This window comes from Vulpes vulpes, chromosome 9 (assembly GCF_048418805.1).
Source record: "Vulpes vulpes isolate BD-2025 chromosome 9, VulVul3, whole genome shotgun sequence".
NCBI lineage: Eukaryota > Metazoa > Chordata > Mammalia > Carnivora > Canidae > Vulpes > Vulpes vulpes.
Window position 1 is genome coordinate 42119509 of NC_132788.1, and position 25813 is coordinate 42145321.

General features: G+C 40.2%; 1 protein-coding gene across 17 annotated transcripts in view; it reads left to right on the forward strand.

Annotated features, from left to right (window-relative positions):
• The window catches only part of MTUS2 (microtubule associated scaffold protein 2), a 575555-nt gene that overhangs the window by 432546 nt on the left and 117196 nt on the right, over nt 1-25813 (forward strand). For all 17 annotated transcript variants that reach the window (XM_025996724.2, XM_072719894.1, XM_072719901.1 and 14 more), the window contains one exon: nt 4010-4221. In XM_025996724.2, the coding sequence (XP_025852509.2) occupies nt 4010-4221 (212 nt within the window). The remainder of the gene's footprint in view (nt 1-4009; nt 4222-25813) is intronic.

The window sequence follows — 25813 nt, forward strand, 5'->3', positions numbered from 1 at the left end:
ACTTGAAAGTATCCTCAGGTGACATGGCATGCCTCTCACTTAAAACATTTCTCTGGCTCTTCCAAAGGAACATGGGTGTAGGTCAGAAGTGAGTCACTGTCAGCACATTTCATCTCACATGCCAGCCATGTGTTCTCTGAGCTTCATGTGATCACTGCCCTCTGCCACTTTTCCACCCTGTTCCCTTACTTCCTAAGCTGATTGGCATTTTGCTGGCTTTTAGGAGAAGACAGTAGAAACAAACAAAATTCTCCTTAATTTTTAGTGGAAACAGGTGAAGCTGGCTGTATGTCAGTCATTTTTTTTTTCAACATAAGGTCTCTGTCTCCAAGATGGTAGATGAGCTTGTGTAGCTATACCATCCTGGGAATGGTGTGACATGTGGGTGGACAGGAAAGTAAGTGACAGAACAGTACTTCAGCAAGTTAAGTATAGAAGTACTTCACACAAATTGACAGCACAAGAAAGAATACTGGTTTTAGTGAGGGCCAAAAATATGCTGCTGACGGTAAAGTGATTATTGGTCACAGGCAGAGTCCTAGATAATACATTTAGAAAATGGCAGGACCTTTTCCAGCTAAAGCAACAGGCAGCTCCACAGCCCACCTTGTGTCTCTGCATTTCCTTCCAATAAGCCTTAGCCCTGGGGCCTGACTCTTAGTCTGTGTTATGACAGTGGTTGGATGCCAAATGTGCAGCTGCCCAGGAGTCCCTAACAAAGATTGGTTTCATAAGTTAGTTTGATGTCAGAAAGCCACAGATCTTACATTTGGTGTGTTGATACCAAAAGCTGATGTTCTCAGGGGAACCTCTCTCTTGGCTCAGAACATCAGTTTGGTGGCCCCAAGAGTAGAATGTAGACAGAGTGTACTGGTGTTCAGTAGAACACTGGAATTTTGAGTGTGTGTAATAAATCTATCATAATGTTGGTATCAGAGTGAACACCAAGAATAGGATTTCACCAAATCCTTATTTTATGTTGTCCATTTACCACTGAGTATCATTGCTGATATAATAATAATGATAATGATGAAAATAATTTTAATAATAATAGGGGAAAAATCTGACAGCCCAAAATACACAATAACATGAGTACTTATAGTATGCACAAATACAAATTCAGAAATGCTTCTGTATGCCATAGATTGCAATTAGTTATAATTCACTGAGCTAGAAGTATCTTTTATTATTTCCTTTAGATTTCTAAAAGAACTGCCTTCTAATATATATATATTATACAGAAGCGCCTGCTAGTATCTATCCTTCTAGTAACTATCAATCTATCTCTCTATATATGTATATGTATATATAAATAAAAATATATATATATAGAGAGAGAGAGGGAGAGAGAGAGAGAGAGAGGTGTAGGGCACTTGGTACCTCAAAACATTAATTAAAACACTAGGGTGGTTTTCTTTATCTTTTTTTTCTTATGATAGTCACACAGAGAGAGAGAGAGAGAGAGATAGAGAGAGAGAGAGAGAGGCAGAGACATAGGCAGAGGGAGAAGCAGGCTCCATGCACCGGGAGCCCAATGTGGGATTCGATCCCGGGTCTCCAGGATCGCGCCCTGGGCCAAAGGCAGGCACTAAACCACTGCGCCACCCAGGGATCCCTCTTTATCTTTTTTTTAAAGATTTTATTTATTTATTCATGAGAGCCACAGAGAGAGAGGCAGAGACATAGGCAGAGGGAGAAGCAGGCTGCAGGGAGCCTGATGCAGACTTGATCCCAGGACCCCAGGATCACAACCGGAACTGAAGGCAGATGGTCAACCACTGAGCCACCCAGGCGCCTCCACTGGAGTGTTTTATAAAATCTCCAGCCACACCAATAAAATGGAAAACAGTAATCATGAAAAAAATCTACCTTGGGTCTTAGGCTGTGTCTTAGAGTTTAATGCAGTCAGCAGTAAAATCTCTCACATTTTGTTGATAATTATTTATCTTTTGTTATCAGTATTGAGAATATTGTGATTGAGTATGTATTAAAATTAATTTGCTTATGACATGCAAGTGAATTTTCTGGATTATTATGTATTCTACTGTCAAAGACCGTTTTAAAGAAGCATTAATTTCACATTCTCCTACTTCATTAAGCCATAATAGTTTGATATGTCATATGTGAGGTTGCTTTTTGCAATCTCTGATGATTTCTTAAGAAGAAGATTTAATTAAAATTAACACGGTTACCACTAAATTAACAATCAGAAGTATTTAGATCAGTTAACCATCTCTTCCCCTTAAAAGTTGAGGCCACTTGTTTAGTAGAATAAGCCTGTTACCCTGCTATGTCTCAGTGTATTGGGTACTAAAGAGACCATTTTATGATTTGTTTTCTATGTTACTCCCTGGTATTTTGGAGAGGGTAGGGGAGACAAAAGAATTTCTAAAATATTAAAGTTTATTTATGATTGTGTGCACAATGTCCATGTCATGTTCTCTACTTGAGCAAAGGAGAGAATGTTCTTCGGGAATAGAGGTCCACTGTCCACCACTGAGGTTTTCTGTGGGTGCCAGGATGCTCTGAGCCTCACACTGGAAGCACAGAGGTTCTGAAGAAGACTCTCACTCACCCCTGGGTCTTTGACTGTGATGCACTGCTTATCTGTGAGCTCTTCCTGTCTGCCTTGCCTTTATCCACCGCCTGCCTCCCCAAGCCTCAACCTAGTCATCATTCTTAAAGCCTCCCCACCCTGTCCCCAGCCTTAGGCGGAGTTTCTGGTTCCTTCCGCTGTGGCCTCCCCACACCTACCATTTGCCTGGCAGGAGCCAGACCTCAGAGAGCTTGTGGGCTGTGGGATGGGATGAGTACTTTGTTTTTACTGCAATGGAACACAACTGCATGGATGGATAGGTCCACGCAGGTTAGGAGCTGTTTTATATTCATAAAGATCATTCCAGCTGCTGTGCAGTGAAAGAGAAGAAGCAGGGCTTCCCATTAGAAGGTGGAGGTTATAGTGGCTTGGACTGAATCTTTAGCTCTGGAGGTGATATGAGTGGTCACGCGGAGGGACAGTTTTGGAGAACACTGATGCTGTAGGAATTTCAAAGCCAGAAATCCAGGGCACCTGGGTGGCTCAGTTGGTTAAGTGTCTGCCTTCGGCTCAGGTCATGATCTCAGAGTCCTGGGATCGAGTCTCACATCGGGCTCCCTGCTCAGCAGAGAGTTTTCTTCTCCCTCTGTCTCTGCCTCCCTCTTTCTCTCTCTCATGAATAAATAAATAAAATCTTTAAAAATAAATAAATAAAGCCAGAAATCCCTGGAGCAGAGGTCATGAGAGGTGTGACCTGACCCTGACATTGAAGAGAGGGTCTGTAGAGCAACCCTAGTAAGGGAAGGAAGGGGCATCTGGACATTACTCCTGGATGCCCAGTTAAAAGGTTGTGAGGTTATAACTCTAACTTCAACCTGGATAGACTTATTTATTGCCCATTAAACATTTTCACAGAGTAATCCCCTTGAAGGAAAAACAAAAACAAAAAAACAGAAAAAAGCAAAAAACGTGCATCTAGTTCTCTAAGTAGACCTAGAAGAATTTTAGGGAGAGATGCCTGGGTGGCTCAGTGGTTGAGCATCTGCCTTCAGCTCAGGTTGTGATCCCAGGGTCCTGGGATTGAGTTCTGCATCAGGCTTCTCACAAGGAGCCTGCTTCTCCCTCTGCCTATGTCTCTGCATCTCTCTGTGTGTGTCTCATGAATAAGTAAATCTTAAAAAAAAAAAAAAAGAAAGAAAAGAAAAGAAAAAAGAAATGCAGGGAGCTGGAAGTAACATGGCAATTTTGTGTGTTCTTTTGCTAAGCATGAAACTCTGCACTGAGAAACTGAGAACCATATACACAGAGCAGCCACATCAAGTCCCTGTCTGGTTTTCCTTTTTAATACCTAAGATGACAAACCATGAGCCATGTCTTCTTGTCCCCTGGCTCTTAATGAAATCTTTCTGTGGCCAAAGAGCTGCTGTCACCTTTGTGGTGAACGTTCATGAGTAACTGTTGATTCTCTTACAGGATACCCCAAACAGAGGACTGCAACTCCGCGAAATGGATTTTCACCCAAGCCTGACCTGCAGGCCCGAGAAGCAGAACGACAGCTGGTCCAGCGGCTGAAGGAGAGGTGCCAGCAGCAGGCCAGGCAGCTGGCCCTCATGCAGGGGGAGCTGCGGAGGGCCCTATGCGGCTTCCAAGCTCTCGCCGTGTCCACTCAGTATTTCTCCAGAAAGGTGAGGCCACGTTTGGTGACTGCCAAGGGGCTTTTGACTGCAGAGGAGGGTGGTGATGATGATAGGGGTGTGTGTGTATGTGTGTGAGTGTGTGAGTGTGTATGTGTGTATGTATCTTAGGCTGAGTTTGAGATTAGAGATTGATTTGATTTTCAGAAGGTCCTGCAAAGTCTCCAGCAGCAGCAGCAGCATTTAATGTGCTGGGAGTTTATACTTACATGTAAGAAAAATTAGTCTGGGAAGAATGATTTAGTACCCTTGATTTCAAAAGGGAAAGTTATGTGAAAAAGAAAAGAAGAAAATATAAATGAACGTTTGGCAGGAGAGATCTCAGAAGAGAATGGAACGTGAGATTGTTTGCATTTTAGGGATTAAATGGCCAAATTCTAAAATTTCTACACATTTCAAATGAAAGGAAGGTGGGGTCACAGTGCTGTGACACTTTGGCTGTTGGTGGGAAATTGAATGTGCCCGGTCTGGGGGCACCATGCCCAAGGAGTTGGGGCCACGCTCACAGTGTTCACAGAGCAGCGTGGGGTGGATGGCATCCTCTCTGCTCCCTTGATTTCTCTGAAAACACAAAGAGAGTTGGTTTCATCTTAGCAAACAAGTTGTCTGGAGGCTCCTGGAGCCATCCAGACATGAAGTCTGGTATTAGAGGTGATGTAGCTAAGTTTCCCCATCTCTTGACGTGGAACAGAGGTTCATGGGCCTGGTGTCTGATTGAATGCATTTGTGTTTCAGCAAGAAGTAGCCAAGGCATGTTTGTGGGGGAAAATGAACATTTACCTTTGGGGTTTAAACATTACGAATCAGTATGTTAAAAACTCATAGGGCATTTTGAGTTTCATATATGGACCTTCTGGCAACTATAAATGGGAAGAAGTAAAGATATTTTTTTATGTAAGAAAACAAACTAACTCATTTAAAGAAGAAAAGCAGAAGAATGTTAAATAGCACCATGTCCCTGGTTTTGTTTTACCACCTGAACGTGAAAGCATGGAGGACTCTGGCTTTATATGACATCCTCCAGCTTCTCCCCTGCCCCCAGTACAGAAGCCTGAGCTGCCTTTTTTTGTTGTTGTTTTCTGTTTTGCTTAAAGCTTTCAGCAGAAAACCCCAGTTACCAATTTGTTGGTGTAATGAAAGACCAGAAGAATGGATTTCAGTTTCATCAATAGTTTTAGCCTCTTTCCCAACCAAAATATTAACAATGAATACCAACTTGAATTGTATACCTTCTTTTCTGGTCTTGTACCATGGTTATCAACCTTGAACAGCTGAAGTAGCTCTACACCCACTCCTATAAGAATGAAAATCATACACATTTTTGAGGTGTCAAAGAGGCCTGACTTGCTGTGGTAAATATTGAGCAGTTTTCTTTTCTTTTTTTTAAGATTTTATTTATTCATGGGAGACAAAGAAAGAGGCAGAGACATAGGCAGAGGGAGAAGCAGGGTTCCTCCTGGGAGCCTGATATGAAACTTGATCCCAGGACCCCGGGATCACGACCTGAGCCAAAGGCAGATGCTCAACCACTGAGCCCACCCAGGTGCTCCCAAGCAGTTTTCTTATAAGAGAAAGGTTTTTGTCCTTTGGCCTGATGTGTTTTTTTCACTGTCAGGTTTTTAATAAAGAGGAAAACAGGGTTGTTCATTGAGGTTCAATGATGGCATTTATGTTGTTACTCTGCCCTTCTGGAATTACCCTTCCCATGGATCATCCAGTGTCTTAACAAATCCTTTTTTAAAATTTTAATTTCACTACAGTTAACATACCATGTTACATAAATTTCAGGTGTACAGTATAGTGATTCAGCTATTCTATGCATCACTTGGTGCTCATCATGTAACAAATCCTAGATAAAAGTTTCTATGGATAGACGTACCAACAGACATTGACATAACGTATTGGCAATATGTGCTGTGTTTCCCAAGTTGGAACTCTTGGACTCCGTTTATGACATGATGGCAGAGAAGGGAGTTCCTGTGCCAAAGTTAAGGGTTGGTTCCCCATAGTTATATATTTCTATGCCCCCAAAATATTCCTTGTTGGAGCATGGACCAAGAGTTTTATTTCTCTGCAGCATGCACCTAGCTCTTAAATCAGAGACCAGAAAGGTCTAGCAGGTGATTTGTAGGCATCGCCTTCAGACCTCCCTACTACTTCAGTTGAACTCGGCATGACATTTTAGCAAGATGGATGGCAGACATGAATTTCATTTTCTTTTCAGTAAATCACAACCAGCAGCTCCAGACAGACCTCCCAAACGACCATGACATTTCACCTCCTACACAGTGTGTGCTTTTCTGTCTTTCTGAGCTCAACTCTCTCTCCAGATAAACCCCAGAACTAAAAATGGGCATGTTAAAAAAAAAAAAAGTCTGTAATTGAACATACGTGGCTTCCACACAGTCTGCCATGTGTCCTATGTGGTTAAGATGGTTGATTTGAGAGTTTGCCAGTACTACCAGATTAGACCAGGAGGTGTGAGGTGGGGTGGAGGGCCTAGGAAATAGAGGCACAGCAAACCAGGAGACCTCCAATAGTGGAGCCCTCTATTATGAGGTCCTGTGATCCTCATGATTCGATGAGCACTGGTGTTCTATAGAGCTGATGAATTATTAGACTCTACCTCTAAAACTAATGATGGACTGCTGACTAATTGAATTCAAATTAAAAAAAAATAATTGGTCATCTTGGAAAAAGAAAACCAAAACAACAACATCTCATGATCCTGTATCATCCTCGTGGGAAGCCAAAGAATCATTTTTATGTGTGGTAATGTCCAAAGTGGATCATGCCAGGTATGAAGAGTGTGACCTCTACAGTCAGCCTGAAAAGGCAGTATCTCTTTTCTCTTCTAGTTAGAAGACTCTACCATGTATCTTGGAAGTCTACACTGTGTATTGTTTCTATACTGTAGCAGATTTGTCTGCAAAGCATGGCATAGTAGAGAGGGCACAGGACCATCAAGGAGTCAGCCCCATCTTCACCTCCATCTATGTATGCGACCTTGAGCAAGTCACTGTCCCTCTCTGAGCCTCATCACATTACCAAAAGGAGTAAGATCCTTGCCCTTGCCCTGGCTCCACCAGCCCAAGTCCCCTCTGACCAGTCATCCTTGAGTCTCTATTTCCTTAATTTCAAAAAGGGTTAATAATAATACTTCACAAGGTTATTGTGAGAATGTACATTAAAGAGTGAAGTTACTTCAAACAATTATTGAGTAAAACCTTCTTTTTGAGTACAAGGAAATCTGACAAAGCGCTGCCCTCAGGTATTTACTCTCAAATGAGATGAATAAGACACAGATGAGATGAAGTTAAAACATTGTGCAGACCATTCTTGTTTCGCTATATATGTACATGAAGAGTTTGGCCTGGGGTGTGTTTTAAGGATAGAAATAATTTTCTAGTCTATCCAGCTGCTGCTGCTATATTTTTTTTTTCCAGAATGTGCTGAGACCATTAAAGATATATTGGAAGTAAGTCTCAGTGTATGGGAAGTCACCAGAAAAAAGGAATTAAAAGCCTAGATAAGAATCTTCCATTCTGGCCCCATGCTTTCCAGCTCCTGGCAGAGTAGCTGTGAAAATTGTCAGCTGTGACACAGCCTGAGCTCAATGTCCAGGGATTCCAAGATGCCACATTTAGGTGCTAACATCAGCCTCACGCTTGCACTGATTCCAGGCAGCTCCACCCTTGTGGCAAGGCACAGTCCTCACCACAGGCCAGAGACATCTGCTGAAATCTGTGGTGTGAGACCTCCGGGTGGTATAGTAATGAGCATGACTCTCAGACTCTGCACTTCTTCCGGTCAAGCTGAAGGATTTTTCTTTTCTTCTTGTTGCCTGGTTCCCAGGAATGCTACTCTGTAGCAGCCCCTGGTGGTCAATCTAGGAAACAATCCAGACAATGGTTATGTATTAAGTGGTGGTGTCCCTTGCCTTGCATGAAGTTTTATACAAGTTACATCTGAGGGTGTATTTATTTTCATTTTATTTTTGTAAGATTGATTATGGTTATTCAATATTTTTCATATTGATTTGTGTCATTTTTTCCTTTGGCTTTATAAATGTGATAGATGATGGATTTTAATTGTTTATTTCTTAGTAAATAGGTATAAAAGACTTGAAAACTAATGTCAAACATTTGTGTACTATATAAGCATAAGAAAAATTTATAATTCATCAGCTCCTTTTCCTATATATATATATATATATATATATATTACTATTTGACCTTATATCTCACAGCAATCTTTTTTTTTTTTTAATTTTATTTATTTATGATAGTCACAGAGAGACAGAGAGAGAGGCAGAGACATAGGCAGAGGGAGAAGCAGGCTCCATGCACCGGGAGCCTGACGTGGGACTCGGTCCCGGGTCTCCAGGATCGCGCCCTGGGCCAAAGGCAAGCGCCAAACCACTGCGCCACCCAGGGATCCCCCACAGCAATCTTTTAAACAATTTTATTTATTTATTTGAGAGAGAGAGAGAGAGATGATGAGAGAGAACATAAGTGGAGCCAGGGAGAGGGAGAAGCAGACTCCCCTCTGATCAGGGAGCCCAATTTGGTGCTTGTTCCCAGGACCCCAGGATCATTACCTGAGCTGAAGGCAGACACTTAACTGACTGACCACCCAGGTGCCCCTCATATAATAATTTTAAATACAGAAGAGTAGAAAGAACAACATCCAAACACCCATCATCTACATTTAATACTTATTAAAATTTTCTATGTTCACTTCATCTATGTTTTTGTTGTTAGTTAAGGGTATATATTTTAAAATATAGTTTATATATTTCAACTTCAACTTTTCAATTCATTTATGTTAGTAGATTTTTATCAATGCTGCCTCTACCCTATGAAAGTTTCTGTGGAGTATTCAAAAAAGTAAAAGGCAGAACTCCTTAAAACAGTATCACTCCTGTTTATTGACCATCTCCTATGTCCTACACACTTTAGATAAAATTATATATGTGTATGTGTATATAATAGTATATATCACAATATAGTGATATATATAATATACATAAGATACATAGGATGTCATTATATATAATATATATTCATAATATTTGTATTATTGTAACCCTCACAACAACTCTACATGGCATAAGTATTGTTTTCATATGATAGGTGAGGAAACCGAACCTAGGGAGATTATGTAGCCCTTCTAAAGACAACACAATTAGAAAGAGATGGGGGCCATGATACAAAAACAAGTTAGTCCATATTCAACACCTGTGTTTTTCCACAAGATTATGTGCTCCCTCTCCCTCTGCCCTTCTAGCCTTCAAGGTGCTTTCAATGTAATTAAGGAGAAAAAAGCAAAACAGTTATAAAAAAAGTTAACACTTGTACAGGATGTTAACAGGAAATGGTCTAAGGTAATATTTAACCTGTTGCCATAATAAAAGTAGTATGTGTGCAGGTGCAAGCCCAGTTATTATGAATGGGAAGACTACTGTGAATGGTCTAAGGAGACTTGGAGGAGCCACAATGGATGCAGGTGGGATTCTAGATGAGTAAAGATGAAGGAAGAGCATTGTTTATCAGGGAAAGGGACACTCAAAGTCTGTTATCTTCAAAGTGGTGTCCTTTTACCTATCTTTAAGCTCCTGCTATATTAATGATTTATGACTAGACACCTAGGCACTCAGGAATTGTTTCTAAAATGCAGTGATTGCTTTGTAATGGATTGAAACCTCTTAATAGTGAAGATCACCCAGATTCATCTTCATGTTCCAGAGCACTTGGCTTTGTTGTTTGGTCAGAGTAGGGTGTGTGGTAAAGGGGAGGATAGAAAAGACAGGTGTAGAATCCCTTTGTAAAATAAATGCTTGCTGGCTTTATCCATTTATTACATTCAGATTTTAAACTCAGGGATTTATCAGGATAAATGTCTGCCCCAGAGCTCCAAAAGCAGTAGAGAAGCCATTATATCACCAGCCAAAGGATTTTTGTATTTCAGAGACTTTGCCATTGAGTGAAGCTCTCAGAGCTGATAAAAATTGAAAACAGTAAGTAAGCTCTTTGTTGCTCCTTAAATTCTAAAAAATGCACATCTAAATATAGTGTTTTGTATCCCCCTCCCTGATAAACAATGCCCTGGGATTATTTTATCTTCCCTTAATTTAACCTTGAATAACTAAAGTCTTAGAGAGAATGTGAGCACTTCTGATGATTCTTCAGCATATAACCTAGTGGGAAGTGCTACTGAAGTAGTAAATTGACCATTTGGTAATTACTGTTCTGGAAGAATGTTATGTGTCACAAAAGTAAATGCAGCCACAGTACCTTGCTGGGACAACAGTGAGTGTTTGCTTTTACTTTTATGGTTCTAGCTTAAGGAAATTCTTTTTTTAAATTTTTATTTATTTATTTATTTTTAGCTTAAGAAAATTCTTAGCATATCCCCAAAATATCAAAATACTCCCAATATCAAAGGCTAGAAAGCCCCCAACTATGCCAAGCAGCTCTCTGAAGTAGTAAGAACCCTTGGCATAGGGTGTCAATAATGGAAAGCATCATGGTAGGTAGAAAATAAAACTTAAAATTGCAAAGTCTTCTCAACTTTTATGGAAGATCTCCAGTACTGGTCCCTGATAAGAGCTAACTTCACTGATAATAATATAACTCTCATAATAAGGAAATAAGAATAGATATTTGGCTCAGGTAGAAATTGCCCCTATGCAGCTCATGTCTTTTATACTTTGTCATAAATAGTTTTTAAAATTATTATTTTTTTAACATTAAATGAAAATTAAATGAAAGCTCTTTTGAATACAGATGGATGCCAAGGGAGAAGAAAGATGAGTTTCACTTGCTGCTTTTGAAAGGAAGCCCTCAGGCTTTCCCCAGTTCCTGGCTGGCAGTTGGTTAAACGTGTTCTGCAGTAAAAATGCATGGCTTTAAAATATGCTGAGATGCAGAATTTAGTGTAGTTTTCCTACAGGCCAGGGAGGCAGCTGAGCAGAGTGAAAGTGGCACATTGCAAGGCTATGCCACTCAACCTATCTAGACCCATGCCCTTTAACAAAAAACACAGTCAATCTGGAGATTTATTTTAAAGTAAATGAATTGCTGTAAACTCCCCTCCAAGCAAAAGCAAGTAGAAGGAATGGTAACTCTAAAGAAGAAATACTGGCTGGAGAGATGGGAGTTATAGTTGCCTCAGCTCCAAAACCTCTTTCCTGTGAGAAAGGGGTTTTTTAACTTTTCTAGATCTCAGGGTTTTGTTTTGTTTTTTTAAAGATTTATTTATTTATTTTAGAGAGAGAAAGCATGAGCAGGGGTAGGGACAGAGGGAGAGAGAGAATATCAAGCAGACTCCCCACTGAATGTGGATCCTGACTCTGGGCTCAATCTCAAGACCCTGACATCATGACCTGAGCCAAAACCAAGAGTAAGACCCTTAGCCAACCAAGCTACCCAGGTACTCCATCTAGACCTCAATTTTTCTACAAAATGGGATAACTAGAGGTCCAACTTTGCAGACCAGATTGGAGTGAAGTGGCTCTCATGCTCTGAAGTCCATGATTTCATTCATTTCCTCTAACTCTGTGAGGTAATGCCATAATTTAAATACCAGAACATGCTCAGCCCTTCATAGGGTGGTGGAGTATGCCTGTGCATTGGGTGGCCCACTTGAAGTGTACCTGCTGCATGATGATCACATTCTAGGAAATATGTTAAATTTTTCTCTTTGGGGAAATTATTTTTAAATAAGAAAAATCTGTAAACATTTAAAGCATGAGTTAATGTCTAAGGATAGCACTGTCTTCTGTAGCTTCTCAAGGACAGGACCGGCCAGAGAGATGAGGAGAGAAAGTTGTCTAATGAGGCTACCATTTTGGCATCTGCTTCCTTAAAGGGGAAAGTGCCATGGTGGATTGTTCTATGTCTTTCTGCCTGGGACAAGAGTGGGGAGCATGGACTTGTGTAAGGTACCTGTTGTCTGGAGAGAGTTATGCTGAGAGCCTCCCTCCACGGCTCCCACCCGCATCCTCCTCAACACATGTGCAGTCTGAATTATGCCTGGTTCCAAGGACACATCACTGTCTACCCTGGCCGTTCTGTTTAATGCAACACCTATTTGTTAAATGGAACATTTAAAAACTAAGTTTCAGGCCCTGCCTTCTAATTCCTGAAGAGAAACACTTGTTCAAATCATGATGTGCAGGAGGTCTTATGGTGCTAAGGGAGCTGCAAGAAGGAGCTATTCCTCCAGCCAGGGTTACGAGGGCCCTTCAGAAAGGACAGATGCTTGTGAAGTGGCCTCCAATAGCAATAAGGTTTCAGCAGACAGAGGTAGAGGAATCCCATGCTGCAAGGGATACAGTCCTGGGCAAGCTCTGTGGACAGTTCTGTGGAAGAAGGGAGGGTCTTTTGCCTAAGGTTTGGAGTGTGATATTGATGACAGCCAGGAATTAGGCAAAAGGTTTTGGGGACTTGAATAGCAAAGTAAAGAAAAGGGACTCTCTTTGAGGCAGTCAGGAGGCAAAGAGTAAGGTACTAAAGTGTTTGAATCTGAACTTTAGGAAGATCATTATGGTAGCAGTATATGGGATGGATGGTAGAAAGAAAATTCCAGGGAGAGAAAACAATTAGGAGGCTCTGCTAGGCAAGAGGTGAGAAGGGGAAGAAGGAGGATCAGGGGTCTTGGTGGGAAGGAGAGGGTAGATAGAGGACTGAGGACCAAGGTGGTGAGATAACTGGGGAGCTCGTTGAGGTTTTAACTAGGACAAGATGCTCTAGAAGATGAGTGATAAAACCTCCCCACTCCAACCTGGACAACACCCAAGCAAAAATCATAAAACTATGAAATGTTAAGTGATAAGAACATAAGATGTATGTGTGTTTATAGCTCAGAAATGTTTAAAGGGGTCATGGGTTATCTTTTTAGGTATCTTTGGAACTGCACACTTTGTGTATCAGTGAACTCTTAAGGTCCAGGTCCAATGGACCTGTAGAGATGGACATTTTTCCTCCAAAATACATTTTTAACTCAAATATCACATGTCCCTTTGAGATTCAGAAAAACTAGTCTAGAATCCCACTCCTCATTTCCAGAACATCCTAGGTCTTTCCCATTGTCTCAGGAATTTCAGGTGGAGGAGCTTCTGTTTTTTTGTATAGTTACTTATGGCTCAGAATTTCTGCTTCTCCTAAATTAATTCAATTTATGGGTTCCTACCATTCTGTCTGTGCTGATATAATCAGCACAGCATCCTGCACAGTTTCCTGCAGCATCCCTCCACACCTAGTATAGCCCCCTCTTTGGTTGATTTTCAAGACTGCTTTCTGATGCTGGGGTCTTCCGAGGGAAGTAAACATGGGTTTAGATATCAGGAGAGAAAAAGGAAGCTCTAGAAAACTTGGGAGCCATTTATATAGAAGTGACATAGAAAGGGATGAGAGTGACAAGAGAGTATATACAGAGGGACAAAGAAGGCAGCGCTCTGGTGGGGGCCAGAGGAAAAGAAAGAGAAGTGGTGGAAACAGGAGAATCCCACCTCACAGGCTTATGAGGGAGAAATTTCTGAAAGGGGAGAGTGATTTATAATACCAGGTACCAGACAGTCAATGAAAGTGATACAGAATGAGTTTGGCAGTTTTAGAGGAGTATCTGTAAACAGGTAAAGGCAACCAGAATGTTCCAGTTTCTCCACAAACAAATGGTTTAGCAGTTTGGTCGTTCTTCCTTCTACCTTGGAGCAGCCACTTTACCCTGTGAGAAGTGGCAATGGTGACATCTACAGGGCATTGTCTGAAAGTGAAAATCTGTGCCTAGAGAAAAGAGCACATGTCAAATACTACCTTAAATTCTAGGGAATCTAACAGAAAGCAAGTGCTACTCTCCTCCTGTTCACTAACATGTGAACTACAGACCTGCTTTATTCCACAAACTTAATTGAAACTAGGTTTGAACACAACCACTTTTATTTTTCATTTTATTCTTGACAATTGAATTACTGAGACAGCAAAAAAAAAAAAAGATTTATGCCGTATACCGCAAGTAGTTCGCCTATGAGATAATTCACAAAAGCAACTACGTATCACAACCTAAGAGTCAAACACTTTTTATCTGTAGTTCAGTCCCTGAAGAGAGTGAAAGCCCATCACTTCTGCTCTACCAAGAACAAAAAGGGACACATTTAAAATTCGAAAGTATTGAGACTTTATTACATTACATTGTTCTCTTGGAAACAAAGACTTATCATAAGTACTGTCTGTGCTAACACAATAGACAGGAGGTAATATAACTGCTGAAAGGATGTCCCTAATTTTGTTTCAATTTTAATTATTTATTTATTTATTTATTTATTTATTTATTTATTTATTTGGAGAGAGAGAGAGAATAGGGGGAGGGGCAGAGAGGGAGAGAAAAAATCTCAAGCAGGCTTCACACTCAGTGCAGAGCCCAACGTGGGGCTCAATCTCAGGATCCTGAAATCATGACCAGGCCACCCAGGTGCTCCTTGTTTCAGTTTAAAAAAACATAGAGACAGAATGTACATTTATGCTCTAAGCATAAAGAGATCAAAGAAAAGGAGGGAGGGAGAAAGAACAATGCAATTAATAGAAAAGTTACTAGAAAAATAAATAGAAAAGATGGTAGATATTAATCCAAGTCTATCAGTAATCACATTAAATGTAAGTGGTTTAAACATGCCAATTAAAAGAGATAGGGGGGGCACCTGGTTGGCTCAGTCAGTTAAGTGTCCAACTCTTAATTTCAGCTCAGGTCATGATCTCAGGGTCATGAAATTGAGCCCCTCATAGCACTCTGTGCTGGTATGGTGCATGATTGAGATTCTCTCTTCCTCTCCCTCTGCCTCTCCTGACCCCTCTTGTGCTCTCTCTCCCTCTCTCTCTCTCAAAAGTGTGTGTGTGTGTGTGTGTGTATGTGAGAGAGAGAGAGAGAGAGAGAGAGAGAGAGAGAGAGAGAGAATGATGTTTATAAACTTAATTAAATGTCCACAAGAAACCTAATTTATTTTTATTGTTTTTTTTTTTTTTTCTGTTTGTGGATTTAATGGCAGGGGAGCTAAGATAGGGTGTGATGCTTGCTGTTTCTGCTTTTCCAGTGGTGAGGGGGCCCTCTGTAGGTATGTTGAGGTAGGTGGGCCATGGAGTGCAGAGTTGGGGTAATCGGGGGAGTTAGTAGAGCAGAAGGACTTTCAGGAGCACAAGGGACTGCTGGGCAGCATGGTGGCTCCTTCCAGTAGGTGACCAGGAATGTCAAGTGGCACTGAGGCTGGTATGAAAGCACCTGACCCCTTCCCCCTACTTCTGAGGAGCTTTCCCATAGCCAGCGGGAGTTGGGAGGGGAAGCCACTGGCCCACTGATGTCACCCACTTACAAGAAATCTAATTTACTTATAAAGACCCAGATTATAGGTAAAGGAATAGAGAAAGATATGCGATGCTAACACTAATCAAAAGAAATAGGAAATATCTATATTAATTTGAGATGGAGACTTCAGAACAAGGAAGTTTATTGAAGATAAAGAGGGGCACTACATAATGCTAAAAGGATTGATTCTTCAAAGACATGAAAAGCTTTAATGTAGTTGTTGGTATTTTAGGCTGACTCTGTTTGGGTCCAGTGGCTTTAACATTTAGGTAATGTTCAGTTGTTGCAGTCCTGACAACCTTTTTGCTTTACTCTCAAAAATCTTCTGTAAAGCCTCCAGGATTTGGGGGGGGGGGGGGGGGTAAGAATTGTAAACATCAAATGTGTCCTGCTATGGGCACTGCCATGCCCTTTATATTTCTTACATATAATTCATTTAATTCTCATATTAATCTTTTGATGCAGGTGTTTTGATGCCCACTTTATTGATAACTCAGGTTGCTTTGATCACATAATATTTTGTTTGTTATTTCATTCTTGAAATATTTAACAAGCACTTGGTAAGTCTCAGAATAATAAAGTGGATGACACAGGGTTTTCCCTCAAGAAAATCCCAGTCGGATATCCCACAGTATAGTTGCAGAGCACTTCATCTTCTTAGCAGGAAGACAGGCAGGAGAGCCTAGGAGAGTATCCCCATTTTCCAGGTAGAGAAACAGAGAAAGAGAAGTTATTTCCGGCCTAAGGTCTGTTGGCTAGCAAGAGTAGAATTAAGTTCTCCTGCTCCATGCAGGTGTCCTGACTCCAATTCCAGTGCTCCATCCACTATTTTTTTTAAATTAATTTTTATTGGTGTTCAATTTACCAACATACAGAAAAACACCCAGTGCTCATCCCGTCAAGTGTCCGCCTCAGTGCCCGTCACCCATTCCCCTCCAACACCCGCCCTCCTCCCCTTCCACCACCCCTAGTTTCCATCCACTATTTTAACCATGCTACTTTATTGACAAAAACATCACAAAACGGGACAGTTCTTCCAAATACCACTGGGGTGTTAACACATACCCTTTGCTCAGGCAGTGGTGAGAACTTTTCTGCTTTGATTTTCCTTATCCCTGTATGTCTAGCAATGCCAACAGAACAAAATCTCAGTGCAAAATATCATGTTGATTTCATGCTGCGATGTCACACTTCTGACAGTCAATAGAGAACAGTGTTTGGTGGCTGCAGTGATAAGGCCTACAATTTGGCACTTTGGATGAAGGAGCATTAGTACGTTACTGGTTTCTTATTGCCCTAAATTAAGTAGCTATGCTGGGATAAACTATGAAGTTGGCCAGAGGGTCAGCACTCTGCTCCGCTCCTAGAGACAAATACCTATCCATGGAAGACTTTCCACCATGCCCAGGGCAAGCCATGAAATAGAGTCAGGTGCTGTTAAGTGAGATCCACAAGATGCTAGATTTCCCCTCCAAAAGTAAAGGCCTGAGCAATTTTTCAGACTTGAGGTGTTCATAATTATTTTCTTCTTTCAATGGTCAGAATTCTTTTCTTTTTCAGATCTTTATTTATACTTTTAACAATGAACAGCCCTTAGAATGACCACTGCTTTTTTTTTTTTTTTTTTTTTTTTTTAGAATGACCACTGCTTATATGAAAACCCTATGTGAAAACTAAGCAGGTGATCCAAAGGATCCAAACTTGAGTTCTGGTTCCAGGCAAGATGGAGAAAGCACACTCCACCCTGTCTCTCCCACTACATGCAGCTATACAACCTAAGCAGAATGCATGGAGTAGTCATTTGAGAACTTTGAGGCAGATTGGCAAAAATACCAGAATTTGAAGTACCACAGAACTGGTTATGAGTTTATAAGTTTTCCTCTCTGGTACTCCCTGGCCTACATTAAGGGCAGCTTGAAACCTATAATGTCCCTGGACATGAACAGAGGGGGTCCATGAGAAAGTGAGAAACAAAATCCTAGCACTCAGAGAGAGCTAAGTAAATCTTCTTCTTTTTTTCTTCATTTTCTCTTACCCTCAACCTATGTATGGCCTATGGTCATGACTGACAGTGGTGGTGGCAGGAGCCCACCAAAGCCAGACCCTGAGGGAGAGGACTTTTCCTCTCTGCTTGGAGGAGCTATATTCCAAGAGACTGAGGCAAACCCCATTGCTTTTATTCCCTCTTTATGGATCTGTCATTTAGCCACAGATAGGAGAACAGTGTGAGAATAACACAGCAGAGTGGAATAGCTAAAGTCCCAGCTTTTTAGCTGGAGGATGAAAAGGGGCAGCTCCAGGGAACTAGGAAGAATTGTAGGCATTGGGAAGAGGAAGGAACTTGAGAAAATGACCGTTTAACATTGGTTTATAAAATCCTGGGCTCACTGCTGAGCTATATATGTTTGAATCTCACCCTAACAGCATATATAGACTTTGACAATTGGATTCCAAGATAGGCTACCACCAATTTTCTATACTGGCCACTGTTTGTGCACATGTGAGGCAGATCCTAATAGCATTTCAAAGGCTTTGAAGACTAAACTAATATTAGAAGCACAACCTATACAAGGCTGGATAGAAGTAGAAGCCTCAACTGTAGTTGTTCAGTTGCCTGCCACCAAGGCTCCATAGGATTCAAATAGGATCCAGAGTCATAAATTATAATATCCAAAGTGCCTGGGACACCCAGGACACACATCTAAAATTAATCAGCATATAAAAACCAGGAGAATGTCAACTTATAAGAGAAAAGGAGGCAAATAGGCTGTAGAGTCAGGATGACACAAATATTGGATTTATTTGACAAAGACATTAAATTCAACCATTTTTAGAGCCAGGCACTCATAAAATGGATGGAAAGACAGAAAGTCTTGTCAAAGAAGTAGAAGATATAAAGAAGAATCAAATGGAAATTTTAGAACTGAAAAATACAGGACCAAAAATAAGAAACTCATTGAGAGAGAAGACAGAGGAAAGAGCCAGTGAAATTGAGCATAAACAATAGAAATCATCTAGTATGAATAATGGAAAATAGATGTTAAAAAATGGACTCAAGGACCTGTGAGATATGTAAAGGCCTAATGTCCTACTGTCATAGGAGTCCCAGAAGAAACAGAGTATATGCAGAAAAAATATTTGAAGAAATAATGGCCCAAAACTTCTCAAATTGGTGAAAGACATAAACCTACAGATTCAAAAAGCTCAGCAAACCTCAAACATGTTCTAAGAAATCCATGCCCAGACATACCATAATCAAACTGCTGAAAACTAAAAACAAAGAAAAAAATACTAAATCAGCCAGAGAAAAATTCACATTACCTAAAAAGAACAACAATTCAGATGGCTGCAGACTTGTCATCATAAACCATGAGGCCAGAAGACAGTGGAACACTTTCAGAATTCTGGAAGAAACAACCATCTGAGCCAGCAAGACTATTCTTTAGAAATAAAAGTGAAAGACAGTCTCAGATGAAGGAAAGCTAAAAAAAAATCCTTTGTCTTCAGGCACAATCTAAAAGAATTGTTTAAAGAAGTTCTCCAGATAGATGGAAAATGACATCCATCCAAGTTCCAGAAGGAATTAGAGCAATAGGAATGAGGAGCAACAGAAATAATAAATAGCTAGGTATATAATGAACTACACTTTTCCTATTGAGTTCTTTAAAATACAGTAAAAGCTGGAAGCCAAAATTATAACATTATCTAATGGGGTTCTTGACATATGTATATGTGATTCACGAGATTACTACACAGAGAAGATTGGGCAGAGGGAGCTATGTGGCAGTAAGTTTTCTTCATTCCACTCATAGTAGTAAAATACTGATTTTAATCTGTCTTGAGAAGTTAAATTTGTGTATTGTAGTTCTCAAATCAACAACTAAAAATTATGCAAAGATACATGGTAAAAAATGCAATAAACAAATTAAATTAAAATGGAGTACAAAAAAATGTTCAAATAACCCTAAAGAAGGCAGGAAGGTAGAAAAAGAAGAACAAAATCAGAAGGTATAAATAAAAACAATAAAATGATAGCTCTAAATTTAAACATACCAATAATTACATTAAATATAATGTAATGATTTCAACAAACTATGGTCCATGGGCCAAATCAATTTTTGTAAATAAGGTTTTCTTGGAACATGGCCACACTCATTCCTTTCTATACTCCCTATTGCTGCTTTCTCATTTCCACAGCAGAGCTGAGTAGTGCAATAGACTGTATAGGCCACAAAGTCCAAAATATTTATTATCTGGATTTTTATAAGTAAGCTTGCTGACCTTGGGTCTAAACACACCAATTAAAAGATCAAGATTATCAGAGTACATATGGAAACATGACGCCCTTATGTATTGTCAGTAAGAAACTCACTTAAAATATAGATATATATAGGTTAAAAGTAAAAGGATATAACAAGGAACCACAGATCAAAAGTAAACTGGAGTGGCTAAACTGATATCAGACACTGATATCAAGTAGACTACAGAGCTGAGAAAATTGCCAGGGATGAAAGACATAGGCATATTACATAATGATAAAATCATCAACTCACCAAGAAGACATAACAATCCTAAATGTGTGTGCACCTAACCATAGACCTTTAAAATACATCAAGCAAAAACTGGGCAAACTGAAAGGAGAAAAAAGAGAAAACCAAAATTGTGCTTGGAGATTTTAACATCCCTCTCTTGGTGATAAACAGAAGCAGTAGAGAGAAAATTAGGAAGGATATGGAAGAACTGAATAACACCACCAACCAACAGAAACTTAATTGAAGTTTATAGAATACTCCACTCAACAATAGCAGAATACACATTCTTTTCAAGTGGATAAGAATGGAACATTTGCCAAGATAGACCATATTCTGTGTCATAAAGTGAACGAATTAAAAATAATTGTAATGATATGAAGTATGTAGTCTGATCTTGATGAAATTAAACAAAAATCAGTAAGAGAGAGATAACAGGAGAATCCTAAAACATTTTGAAATTAAATAACATACTTCTAAATAACCCATGGGTCAAAAAGAAGTCTCAAGGGAAATTAGAAATTTCCCTTCCCTTTCCCAATTAGAATAAGGGAAATTAGAAAATATTTTCAATTGAAGGAAAATAAAAATACAACATTCAGAAACTTGTGGAACATGGTTAACACAGTACTTAGAAGGATCTTTCTAAACATTAAATTCTTAGAAAAGAAGAAAGGTTTCAAATCAAATCAATAGCCTAAGCTTCCATCTCAGGACACTGAATGAAAATAACATATAGCATAATTACAGCACAAAAATATTTTTAAAGCAAGTAAATGAAAGAAAATAACCCTATAATAGGCTATTTATTAAATATTATTAAATAAATAATAAAGGTAGGAAGAGAAATCAATGAGGTTGAAAACTGAAAAATAATAGAGAATCAATGAAATAAAAATCTGGTTCTTTGAGAAAGTCAATAAAGTTGATAAACCTATCATAAGGCTAACAAAGAAAGAAACTTTCCCTCATCAGGAATAAAAGAGGGGATATTCCCATAAACCCTACAAATATTAAAAAGGGATATGTTATTCATGCATTGGGACAACTTGGGTGATCTGAGAGACATTCTGCTGAGTCAACTAAGCTAGTCTCAAAAAAATACATACTCTTTGATTCCATATATATGACATTTTCCAAAAGATAAAGCTATAGTGATAGAAGTTAGATCAGTAGTTGCCAAGAGTCACTTGAGGAGGAGATTGCAAAGAGAATTTTTTTTGACTGATAAACCCTCTATGTGCTGGTTGTGGAGGTCGTTACATAAATCTAGAAATGTTTTAAAATGTATACAACCATACACAAAAATGTCACACATGTACACATGACACAGTGTTACTCTATTTATTTTTAAAAGAAAATTTTTTAAAAGAAAAATGGTGACAATTCATGTGATCATTTTCTTAAGATTTGTGTGGAATCAGAAAAGACCCCCAATAGCCAGGGGAATATTAAAAAAGAAGACCATAGCTGGGGGCATCACAATGCCAGATTTCAGGTTGTACTACAAAGCTATGGTCATCAAGACAGTGTGGTACTGGCACAAAAACAGACACATAGATCCATGGAACAGAAGAGAGAATCCAGAAGTGGACCCTCAACTTTATGGTGAACTAATATTCAACAAAGGAGGAAAGACTATCCACTGGAAAAAAGACAGTCTCTTCAATAAATGGTGCTGGGAAAATTGGACATCCTCATGCAGAAGAATGAAACTGGACCATTCTCTTACACCATACACAAAGATAAACTCAAAATGGGTGAAAGATCTAAATGTGAGACAAGATTCCATCAAAATCCTAGAGAAGAACACAGGCAACACCCTTTTTGAACATGGCCACAGTAACTTCTTGCAAGATACATCCATGAAGGCAAGAGAAACAAAAGCAAAAATGAACTATTGGGACTTCATCAAGATAAGAAGCTTCTGCACAGCAAAAGAAACAGTCAACAAAACTAAAAGACAACCTACAGAATGGGAGAAGATATTTGCAAATGACCTATCAGATAAAGGGCTAGGTTCCAAGATCTATAAAGAACTTATTAAACTCAACACCAAAGAAACAAACAATCCAATCATGAAATGGGCAAAAGACATGAACAGAAATCTCACAGAGGAAGACATAGACATGGCCAACAAGCACATGAGAAAATGCTCTGCATCACTTGCCATCAGGGAAATACAAATCAAAACCACAATGAGGTACCACCTCACACCAGTGAGAATGGGGAAAAATAACAAGGCAGGAAACAACAAATGTTGGAGAGGATGTGGAGAAAGGGGAACCCTCCTACACTGTTGGTGATGTGAACTGGTGCAGCCACTCTGGAAAACTGTGTGGAGGTTCCTCAAAGAGTTAAAAATAGACCTGCCCTACGACCCAGCAATTGCACTGTTGGGGATTTACCCCAAAGATTCAGATGCAATGAAACGCCGGGACACCTGCACCCCGATGTTTCTAGCAGCAATGTCCACAATAGCCAAACTGTGGAAGGAGCCTCGGTGTCCATCGAAAGATGAATGGATAAAGAAGATGTGGTTTATGTATACAATGGAATATTACTCAGCCATTAGAAATAACAAATACCCACCATTTGCTTCGACGTGGGTGGAACTGGAGGGTATTATGCTGAGTGAAATAAGTCAATCGGAGAAGGACAAACATTATATGGTCTCATTCATTTGGGGAATATAAAAAATAGTGAAAGGGAATAAAGGGGAAAGGAGAAAAAATGAGTGGGAAATATCAAAAAGGGAGATAGAACATGAGAGACTCCCAACTCTGGGAAACAAACAAGGGGTGGTGGAAAGGGAGGTGGGCAGGGGGTGGGGGTGACTGAGTGACAGGCACTGATGGGGGCACTTGATGGGATGAGCACTGGGTGTTATGCCATATGTTGGCAAATTGAACTCCAATTTAAAAAATATGTTAAAAATTGTAATTCTAAAGTAAGGTGCAAATATAAACATCTTAATGAGTAAAAAAAAAAAAAAGTGCCTGATTTATGTAAAGCTAAATTGAGAAATGATGGGATTAGCTCTCACCCAAAAGCAACTAGATTATGTTTCCCAATACTGAGGGAAAATGGAGGTTCAAGAATGGAGATAAGGGGCAGAGAGTGAGAAATTTTTTAATACTTTTGAATTTTTGAAGTTCATACCTATAACATCCCTTTAAAAAAATATATTATGACTGAAAACCAGGAAAGAATGGTGGTATCAGTGGGTTTTGCCCTGGCAATAGGTTCTAGCCTCCAGATAGGGTCCCAGAACTATAACAATAGCCTTGTACATGAGGTAGTCTATTTTCACAGTTGGAAAACCAGAGCTCAGAGAGGTTAGTTAAGTTATCCAAGGCTGTATAGCAGAGCCAGGATTTGAAGGCATCTAGCTCTCAGCCTGTGTTCTTCCCCTCTATTCCACACCGACTCTCACAGCAAGAAGAAACTCAAGGATAACTGGTTACCCAGTTCTCATGATAACCCTATCCCATGGCAGGGAGGTAGGGAACCCTAGAAGGACACAATCATGCTGAGATCAGAGTGGCCAGCTGATCCTGCTACTGAGCAACTATAAATCTCAGCTGACACTAAAGAATAGTCTCAGACCTCTACCTCACTGGTACTCCAGTGAGCCATATTATTATTTGAAGTGACATATATTAACATTTGCTTTAACTTTAAAAGCAAGAGTTTAAAGAGAGAAGTTCCCAAGGGAAGGGGGGATTCCCTCATCCTACTCATTTCTTTGTGGATTAGATTTGGTGAAACCAGTGGGGTACTGTTGTGGTAATGCCATAAACCTCTACTGTAATAGTTTAAATTGTTCTGCTAGAAAGTAAGCATCCATGATGGGTGTATGCGGTGCTCTGCCTTTATCAGCAAACTAAAAACAGAAGTCAGCTTAGGAGGCTACAGAATAAATCCCATGCTGGCGATAGCTGTGATTGCCTGCTTTCACATTCCCTTCTAGGAAAATCTACCTTGACTTTAGGAGGATTGAGCATGGTGAGGAAAGAAAGAGATGAAACAGCCCAAATTAGAATCTGCAGCTGGCTAGAATCCTTTCTGCTGCTGCTGCTGCTGCTGCTGCTGCTGCTAGTAGTCTATAGTGAAAGTCCTAGAGGGGCAGGTTTCTGGGCTTCTGCCCAGATTCAGGTGGTGCTGGAGTCAAAGAACAGAGTAGAAGCTCTCTGCCAGGAAAAAAATCTGAAGCACATAAAATAAACTAGACAAGGGAGGGGAACATTTGCAACTGTGGCCAGCAAAGAAGAATGGCTAAAATTTCTGGTGCAATGAAATAAGGAGTTTGCTACTATGTAAGCAGAAGCTACAGTGCTTATAACTTATAGCATAGTTAAGGATGGAAAACAACCTGCCAGAACATGGGACCCACTTATAGGCATCAGAACTAAGAGGGATTCCTGTACTATTTCCCCATCCTTATTGTTAGCTAACATTTATGTGTGCTTACCATGTGCCACGCACTTGGGTATGGGCTCCCTGAACCTAGTCCTGTTTAATAGTGGCCATTGTCATTAGTTAGAGATGAATTGCTTTGCCTGAAGCCACACAGGTAAATCAGAGCATCCCTGAGAGCTGAAGCAAGGTGGATCTCACAGTAAAGCCTGTGCTCATCACTGCAATCTGCTGCCTCCTAGCAGTTTACATTTAGAATGATACTTAGGACAATAAAAGTGAGGAAACACAGTAGAGAAAGCACAGAATTGGGGATCAGAAAACCTGACTCAGTCCCAATCCTTATCAGCACTGTGACCTGGAAGATTCACAGAACCTTTCTCTGTTTCCTTATCTGTAAAATGAGATTCGTATGAGGGTGAATTGAGACAGTATATGTGAAAGTGGCTTGAATATGCTACTGCTTCATGACAATGACTGTTTATTCAAAAAATAATCATCAAGTACCTGCTCTGGACGAGAACTGTACTTAGTACTGGGAGTGCAGTAGCACACAAAACAGACTTGATCTGTGTATTATAGAGCTCAGATTCTGGTAGGATTGATTAATCAAGTTGCCACAAAATAAATATAAATAGCAGTAGTAGAGTCTATGACTTAGTCTCGGAGGTCAGGGATGTGAGCTCTGAGATTGAAGGAGGAGGTCAGGGAAAAATATTACCAGCAGATTAGGAGAGGGGTGGGAGGGGAGTATGGCTACATGCAAAAATCACCTCAGAGGGGAGGGGATATGGCAGCTCTACAGAGTGGAAGGAGGCTAGGGGAGGCCAATAGAGCCTAAGGCTGCCAATGCCAAGGTGGTTGACAGGCCACACCATCCAGAGCCTAACCAGTGATGAAGATCCTGGTCCCTACCTAAGACTAAAAGGATGTCTCTGCATAGTGATCTGAGAAGACTCACATGAACAGATGGGTAAGGAGACCAAACAGAAGGTTACAGGAGTAGTCCAAATGGGAAAGGCTGGTGATGGCTGGGACCAACATGGTGGGCATGGTAAAAGAAGTCTATGGATGGTTGGAGAGATGTTTAGTAGGGAATTTGAGTAGGGAGTGGTGATAAGTTGGAAGAGGGGTAGGGATGCCTAGGTGGATTAGTGGGTTAAGCATCCAACTCTCAATTTCAGTTCAGGTCATGAGCTCAGGTTTGTGAGATCGAGCCTTGCATCAGGTTCTGCATTGGGTATGGAGCCTGCTTGAGATTCTCTTTCTCCCTCTCC